The sequence below is a fragment of the Bos indicus genome, chromosome 5 (assembly GCF_029378745.1).
Source record: "Bos indicus isolate NIAB-ARS_2022 breed Sahiwal x Tharparkar chromosome 5, NIAB-ARS_B.indTharparkar_mat_pri_1.0, whole genome shotgun sequence".
Lineage (NCBI taxonomy): Eukaryota > Metazoa > Chordata > Mammalia > Artiodactyla > Bovidae > Bos > Bos indicus.
In genome coordinates this window covers 101447663-101456410 of record NC_091764.1, presented here as the reverse complement: position 1 = coordinate 101456410, position 8748 = coordinate 101447663, and the positions used below count along the sequence as shown (strand labels likewise).

General features: G+C 39.2%; 1 protein-coding gene across 2 annotated transcripts; it reads right to left on the bottom strand.

The window, feature by feature from the left end:
• Nucleotides 1-3213: 3213 nt before the first annotated feature.
• Nucleotides 3214-7638, bottom strand: NANOG (Nanog homeobox). Of its 2 annotated transcripts, none has more exons than XM_019960151.2 (4): nt 7503-7638; nt 5019-5281; nt 3777-3863; nt 3214-3630 (listed from the first exon to the last, which is right to left on the bottom strand). In XM_019960151.2, the coding sequence occupies exons 1-4, from the start codon at nt 7636-7638 to the stop codon at nt 3214-3216; spliced, it is 903 nt and encodes a 300-aa protein (XP_019815710.2). The 2 variants fall into 2 exon arrangements, with proteins under 2 accessions (XP_019815710.2, XP_019815711.2); XM_019960152.2 differs by having other exon boundaries at nt 3214-3585.
• Nucleotides 7639-8748: the final 1110 nt, after the last annotated feature.

Sequence of the window (8748 nt, the reverse complement as noted above, 5' to 3'; positions counted from 1 at the left end):
AATTGCTGTTGGTAATAGCAACATGATTTGTAATGGCAAATAACCAAAACAGAAGCAAATTAATGTATTTGTAACATGTATTGCACTATTTAGTATGTGTCAGTACAGCATTTAAATTCATTGATGTGGAGATTTTTTAGTTAGAAAAAATTATATGCAGAAAATGCATATAATTTATTTGGAGAGGAAAAATGAGTTATGTTTATGTCGCGTATATGCATGAAAATGTCAGGAAAGATGTCAGAGTTAAAGTAACAATCTTTCTTTTTTAAGAAAATGACAGTCACACTGAGATATTAGGAAACACCAAAAAACTTAATAATCTTTCCCTGGTTCGACTAACTTGAATTTCACTCTTCATTAACAGAAATATTTTGAAAGAATATTTGAGGAAGAAACCACCTCAACGTTAACTATGTTTAATAAGGAAAATAGGGACTCTGTTCTTGAATGTAGTTGTCAGTTTTTATTAATTATCTAAATTATCTCAGATCTCTCAATTTTGATGTGCAGAGAGGCTGAAAAATGTCAAGTGGATAAAAGCCTTTCAGAAGAGAATGTATGGTATAATCCTCTTACAGTGGAATAAGTCTATTAAAATCAATATATAGAAACCACCCATATTACATATACTAAAACACCTGTGGGAATGTATGCTATCTTGTTGATATTGTTTACTAGACTCACTTCATTATGTATTTCTCTATTGCTTAGTTTTTAATGATTAGTCTTGCAGTCAAAAGCTCCAGTCTTTAAATGGATGAATGGCATTTCTGTAAAATGCCTGATTTTCAAAAGCCAAGTAGTGATCATCAAAATTCCATCTATTTTCTGCTTCCCCCTTTTTCTCCAGTCTTACTCGCTTCCTTTCTTCTCCATTATCTAGCATCTTGCTTTTAACATAATAGGTGCTCCTATCCTTTCTGGCACTAATAAATCTGCCTAAATTAGCTGTTCCTTACGTATATATTCCCAATGTCTTATAGCTGCACTTAATCCAAAGCACAAAGTTGTAAAAAAACCTAACAATGGTTCATCTCAGTACAGGAAAACTAAACTTGTTGTTTCCTGGGTTCTACCACTTGGCTTTTAAATTGGAATATAACTGATTTACAATGTTGTGCCTCTGCTGTACATGAATAAGCATGTTTGTACACACATCCCCTCCCTCTTGAGCCCCCTCCCACCCCCAGTAACACTTTACAGTAACTATTTGCCCAAGTTTTCCGGGTTCTGGTTCATCATTTAGTGCTTTTCTCAAAGCTGTCAGTTCATCTTGTGCACTTGTTTAGAGCCAAGAATTTTGTAAATGTTACAGTGAATGATGATACAATCAATCAGTGCTTTCTATTTCCATTATCTACTTGGTTAAATATGCTGCTTGGCACAAAATCCACATATCTGCCAGTCAAAAAGAATGTTGCATTGAACTTTGGTATTGGCAGAAATTTTCAGACTTCCTCTTTTAGTCAAATGTCTAAACTCATTGGGTTGGACAGTATGATAGATCAACATTGGAAAACTAGGGGAACCACGAGGAAGATAAGAAAACCACTGTGGTTATTCCCACCAATGCTCTGTGGTAACCTAAATAGGAAGGAAATGCAAAAAAAAAAAAAAAAAAGGTGGGGGATATATATATATATGTATATCAGAGAAGGCAATGGCACCCCACTCCAGTACTTTTGCCTGGAAAATCCTATGGATGGAGGAGCCTGGTAGGCTGCAGTCCATGGGGTCGCTAGAGTCGGAAACGACTGAGCAACTTCACTTTCACTTTTCACTTTCATGCATTGGAGAAGGAAATGGCAACCCACTCCAGTGTTCTTGCCTGGAGAATCTCAGGGACAGGGAAGCCTGGTGGGCTGCCGTCTATGGGGTCGCAGAGTTGGACACGACTGAAGCGACTTAGCAGTATATATATATATACACACACACATATATATATACACACACATATATATATACACACACATATATATATATATACACACACATATATATAGCTGATTTACCTTGCTAGTACAGGAAACTAGCACAACATTGTAAAGCAGCTATACCCCAATAAAAATTAATTTTAAAGAATCATTCTTAAGTTCACATAAAAAATAAAAATAAACTCAACTCTAACAGTTGTTTCTGGCAGAAGAGCAGTCACCTGTCATTTGTTACAGGAGAGCTTCCAATTCCACCTCTTCCCATCCTCCCTCATCTCCCTCCATTGCCCATCACTTAGCTTCTTTACAAACCTTTGCTCCAGATCTTCCAGATGTGGCATTCCTCCTTAACTGCAAACCACAGATTTCATTGTTTCAATACTATATACACTGAAAGGAAATAAGCTTGTTCAGGTTTAATTAATACATCACCTAATATTGTGTATCTGGTTACCTTTTTTTTACTCACTTCTAGTCTCCTGGATGCCTAGAGAAGATTAGTTTATTCCCTTCCATATCAAAAAACATTTCCATGTTGATCTCCCTGGTGGTCCAGTGGCTAAGACTGCGAGCTCCCAAGGCAGGGGGCCTGGGATTCAATCTCTGGTCGGGGAACTAGATCCCACATGCCGCAACTAAGACCCAACACAGCCAAAAAAAAAAAAAAAGTTTTCCATGTTTAGTCAAATTTTTAACTCTTTGAATCACTGTGTGAAATCAGTGAGAGACAACTAAATGTAAAATGGCTATTTTTTATTTGTACTTCAACAAACCAGCCAAACTGGTACTATTTATGATGTGGCAAAATACAAAATATCGTTCTCCAAAAAGTGATGAACAAATTAGGCGTTGTAGTAAGCTAAAAGGGGTGGAGGAAATCAGTAAAGCACTCTTCATCTTAAGGACTGGGACTCTTAGCAAGTAAAGCCTCCCTATCCCAGAAAATATGAAAAATCCTCATCATACGTCTTTGTACTTTTGCCCCCTGTGCTTAAAGTTAGATTCTAGATCCTAAAAGTATCCAAAATATTATATATTATATCCAAAGTACTATAATCGAGTTATCTATAGCCAGACACCTTTTGTCATGTTATACAATGCTTCTGAAACCTCTTACTGGACTCATTACCCTTCCCTCAAATTGACACAGAAGGTATAGTGAAAAGCAGCTTACTAAGGGGAAGTGGTACAGAATTCTAGAATGAGAAAAAAATCTAGAGAATACACAGTCTCTGCTCACATTAAGATCCCATACAATAGCCGTCACAAATAGACGTTACAAATCTTCAGGCTGTATGTTGAGAGGGTAGTTTGGGAATAAATCAGTGATTTGCTGCTGGGAATTGAAATACTTGACAGTTTGCTGTATAACGTTATAATTTTCCCCAGCAGTTCCCAGGTTGGCCTCCAAATCACAGACGGGAGAATTCTGCTGGAGCTGGATCCCGGGCTGCAGGAATTCCTCCATGTAGTTGTTGAACTGATTGTTCCAAGGCTGGTTATTCCAGGCTTGGGGGCACCAGGCCTGACTGTTCCAGGAGTGGTTGCTCCAAGACTGACTGTTCCAGCTCTGGTTGCTCCACGTGGGGTTATTCCAGGTCTGGTTACCCCACATGGGCAGGTTTCCAGGAGAGTTCACCAAACACCCCTGGTGGTAGGAATAGAAGCCTGGGTATTCTGCCATTGCTGGCCCCTTTTGAAAAAAGAAGAATGGATTAACTGAAAAAGTACTTGTAAGTTCAGAATTGTCCGTGGTTGGGATTGCATGCTACAGCAATAGACAGAACTAAAAACTCTTTGTTAGGAAAAAGCAGAACAATTTAAGTTTTCTGTTATTACCTGAGGCATGCCATTGCTATTCCTCGGCCAGTTGTTTTTCTGCCATTTCTTACATTTCATTCTCTGGTTCTGGAACCAGGTCTTCACCTGACAAGGAAAAGATAACCGGAAAAAGTTTAAGATATTAGTAGGGACCTCCGATCTTCCAATGCAGGGGGCATGCGTTCAGTCCCTGGTCAGGGAGCTAAGATCCCGTGTGCTGCATGGCCAAACCGCACCCCCTCCAAAACCCACAAATAAATTTAAAAATAAAATATTAGTAATGCAGGATGTATTGATAGTAGGAACCAAAGAATATTAAGGTTTGGTTTTTTTTCTGATAGCTACAACTATCTCAAACTTGAAACAAAAATTCTGATTACCAGACTCTTAAATCCTGAATCTGGGTGAATTTTAAGCCTTTCAAGTCAGTTGGCTTTTTTAATAAACTTATGATTAATAAACTTAACCAGTTGGATACACTGAGAGTATGGCTAGGAGGCTATGGCTATGAACTAGGAGGTTCACATTTAAATGTCTACCCATACTGTTCATTAGTCACAGTTAAAAGTAACTTGTTTGCAATAATACGCCCCCCTTCCATACTAGTACATTTACATTTAATATGATAATGGTATGTTAATTCAAGAATGATGAAACATACTTCACAAGGACAACTATACAAAAAGTTAAGATCATTTGATAGAGGACTTTTCCAAGTATGGTACCAGAGATAGAAAACCATTTGCCTGAATAAACTAGCCAATAAATATATGAAAAATGATTAACTTCATCAGTAATCAGATGTATAGATAAAACATGCAACTTTAATTTTAATGAGAACCAGTGGTTGGCTAGGACTCTTCTAACTCAAGATGATAGAAGTGTGTTTTTCCTTTGTTTAAGGGAAAATTGGAAACTTTTTCACAATTTTAGCTTAACATGGGAAATGGTTTAATAAATTATGACACATTTGCAATAGATATTTAATGAAAGAAAGATGGTCACAAAACACATTACAAAAAGATTCCATTTTCATTAAAAACTAACTTATTTGTAGAGGTGCATAAATATTCCTTTTTTTCCAAAAAATTTATCTTAGTTGTGTGGGATCTTAGTTGTGACATGTGGGAGGATCTAGTTCCCTGACCAAGAATCGAACCCAGGCCCCCTTCACTGGCAGTGCTGCGTCTGAGCCACTGGACCACCAGGGAAATCCCTTATTTTTTATTTCTTATTGCACAGACAACAAAACAACTGTACCTGCTTGTAGCTGAGGTTCAAGATGTTGGAAAGTTCTTGCATTTGCTGGAGACTGAGGTATTTCTGCCTCTGAAATCTGTCATTGAGCACACACAGCTGGGTCTGCGAGAACACAGTTCTAATCTTTTGTTTCTTGACCGGGACCGTCTCTTCCTTCTCTGTGCTCTCCTCCACAGACGGGGACAGTGGTTTCACTCTGGGGCTTGTGGAAGAATCAGGACTGTCCTGAATAAGCAGATCCATGGAGGAGGGAAGAGGAGAGACTGTTGGGAATAAAACAACACTTTTCTCTAAAACTTCAAATATTAAAAATGCATTGTTTTCAAAGCACTATTATAAGTCCTCAGAGCGAGATGGTAGGTAATAACTTTATTCTTAAGCGATCCTGAACACTCTACCAAGTTTTGCACAAAAAACATTTTACATGTAATAGACATGGTTAATATCATGTGTTGCTGGGAAGCAGTTTTGTTCAATAGCTAAGTCCTGTCCAGACTCTGCGACCCTGTGGACTGCAGCTCACCAGTTTCCCCTGTCCTGGGTGGAAAGCAATGGGGGACTCAAACCTCTTTGATAAAACAGATGACCCAGATTCTTGGGGACCCTATAGAATTAACAGTTTACTACCCAGTCTTAATACCAGGACTGTCAGAAAATGTGAATTCCAATAAACTCCTATTGCAACCCAGACCTTGGTTAGCTCTGTGGTCTCATTTCCAGGAATCCCTTCCTCATAGAGTTTGGTTTTTTTTTCGGTTTGGTTTGGCAATTGGGCCAAGCTTATCATAGTTTTTTTTTTTTTTTTTTAATGAAATATGCTTACTGTGTAATATGTAAATCGCAGGTGTACAATATAGTTATTTACAATTTTTAAAGGTTATACTCCATGTATAATTATAAAATATTTGCTATCTTTCCCACGTTGTATATCTCATGGAGTTTCCCCATTGATTAATATGATGCAACAGGCAGAAAATTTAGAAATAACAAAACAAGGTAACAGACAACAATTGTCTAGCACAGGGCTTGACATATATTATCGACTTTGTAACTGAGAATTTATTTCCTGTATTAGATTTATTTGTACAGAGGTATTCCCAGTGCTCAACTCGAATTCTACCCTTGTCATGGAATAAATGGACAGGCCTTAAACAGCAACAACTACCAAAAAAAAAAAAAAAAAAAGATCACAATTTCACAAGTAGGAAGGTCTTCAACTCATGACTAGAGGTGAGGAGTGTCTTAAAAATCATCTAGGATTTCCCTGGTGGTCCAGTGGTTAAGACTCTCTGCACTTCCAATGCAGGGTGCAGGCTTCGATCCCCGGTTAAATAAAGATCCCACACAGCGAGGGGCTTGGTCTAACAAAAATTTTTTTTAATCATTTTTACAAATGTGCGCTTAGCTTACTAGGAGGATATGCCCACTTGCTTGTATTAAGTGCTGTATTTTCAATCTGTGAAATTATAAAAGGATACTAACACAAAATTTAGGAAAATGGGGTTAACATTAAAATCCAACACTCAAATATCGCAGTTGGGACATCTTGCCTCAAATACAGCAATTATTTTAATTATTCCCTTCTCCACAACCGAGTTCTACAGTTGTAATCAAATAGTTCTTTGGCTGTCTTACACCATAAATGTTAAAAATCGCATTCCTGGGTAAATGGCTAGTGTTAACTTTTTATTTTTAATAATGACTGCCAAATTGATTTCCCAAAAAGGTGGTGCTGTCTTTACAGTATCCTGAGCATCTCTTACATTCACAGTCACCAGTTAGATGCTTAAGTACTAGAGCATAGATTTTGAAGCCAAACTGGATTTCAGATCTGAACTCTTAACCACTTAGGCCGTCTATTAAACCTTCTGGAATCATTCACCATAAAGGCAGGTGAACACTTACTTCCCCTGGATTTAGGAGACCTGAGCATACCAGGTGCTTACAAACTACCCAGTAATATCCAGACATCCAGAGGTTAGGAGAAGACACAACGGCTACTTGTATAGTAGAAAGGTGAGATATTTCCAAAAGGTGCGTTTCGGATCATTAACGATGCCATCTCTAGCACACCTTGAATAGACAGACCGAAAAGGTGATGCTCACCCGTACCAAGCGGTGATGTTCCTACTTCTGGCTTAGCAGTAACATTTACTGTTACTGGGTGCTCCGCATGATGCTAAGATTTTACACATCAGTGTACCACATTGCATTTGCCTATGCACCTAAACTCTCAAATGCACCATATACATTTGAACTGCTCCTCCCGGGTCCCCCGTCTCTCGGTCCACAGATCCTGACGCCTGAGACACCGGGGAAAGCGCACGACCCCATCAGATTACAGTTGGAAAAGAGGTGTCGAGAGGATTAACAGATGACACCTGCTTATATTGATGGGCTCAAGAGGGAGACAAATGACCTTCAGTCCCTTCTTTCTCTTTCCCTGAAGGAACTTAGCCCCTCAAGGGTTCGGTATTTTCTTACCAGTGTCCGTGTCGAGGGTGTCAGCAGATGACGTTTGCAAGGACACGTAACTTTCTTCAGGCATGGGTGAAGATTCCCTAGAGTTGGATGCTTCGGGGCCAAGCAGGCTTTGGGGACAAGCTGGGCCCACACTCATGTTGCTGAGTTGAAGGAGAAGGAAAAAACCTAAGAGGTAGATGCTAGGAAAAGTCCAGGCCTAAGAATCTAGGTAGAAGAAACTTAGAGAAAGGTGAAGATCTCCGGGTGTGAAAGTATTTATTTAAAAAAGACGGAATGAAAGGAGTCACCTGTAAGATAAGAGCCATCCAGTCCAATGTAGGAAAATGAAAATAGAGGCTCTACATTTATAAGTAAGGCTCAACCATACTTGGCCCCGCCCCTCCTGGCAACCCCACGCCCACACACACCCTTGCGAATTCCCAGTTAATCCCGTCTGCCAGTCTCACCAAGGCCATTGTAATGCAAAAGAGAGTTGCAGAGTAACCCAGACCCGGTGGGGAACTGGGGAACTAGGACCTCGGAAACGGGAAACACAATGAACCCGGCAATGAGATACTCCTAGCTTCACCTTCTTTCCACCTTTTAAAAGTCAAAGATGCATCTCCTGTGGCCACCTATGGTGATTGAAACTCTCACTGGGACAATTAATTCCCTTGACTCGAGCCCCCCTTAGGGTCTCGAAATCAGGCTAGTTTATGGCAAAAACTGCAACTAACTCCATTTTCCTCTTTGGTTCACTCTAAGGTCACAGTAAAACACATGGAATGTTAAGGCATCAGCTGATGTTAAAAAATTGTACTTGTTTTCAACCCCCACCTAACTTCCGTCTTGGTTTTTGGCTTTCAGAAAAACCACCAAGTCTTTTCAGCAGGCAAAAGCCAGAGGAAAGGACCTGCAGACCTAGGATCCTGGGAGCCTGGTTCGTCATCATACATAAACCATTACTGTGGAGGTTTTTAAAACCACATAAACACATAAGTGCTTGGCTTAGCCACTTTACTAAGTCTCAGTTTCCTCATCTACAAATAAGGGCAAAAGTACCTTATCTGTACCTTCTCTGTGTTGTTGTAAGAAACAAGGAAAGTAAAATCTCATAACATTTGACATGTTCGTGATCTATAGCCATGGCTGTTAATAGAAATTCTTTCAGGACCCTATGCCTATGACCTCTAAGTCTGACAATACTTGATGAGATTTTTGTTCTAATCCAGTGAACATGAAATCTAACATTGTATGATAGAATGAA

Bases quoted from the DNA above. Each gene is read 5' to 3' on its own strand.
- NANOG (XM_019960151.2), bottom strand. From the start codon at position 7,638: ATGAGTGTGGGCCCAGCTTGTCCCCAAAGCCTGCTTGGCCCCGAAGCA. The intron at 5,282-7,502 runs GTAAGAAAATAC...TATTCCCAACAG, and splicing joins CACCCTCGACACGGACACTG to TCTCTCCTCTTCCCTCCTCC. The intron at 3,864-5,018 runs GTACAGTTGTTT...TTTCCTTGTCAG, and splicing joins TGAACCTCAGCTACAAGCAG to GTGAAGACCTGGTTCCAGAA.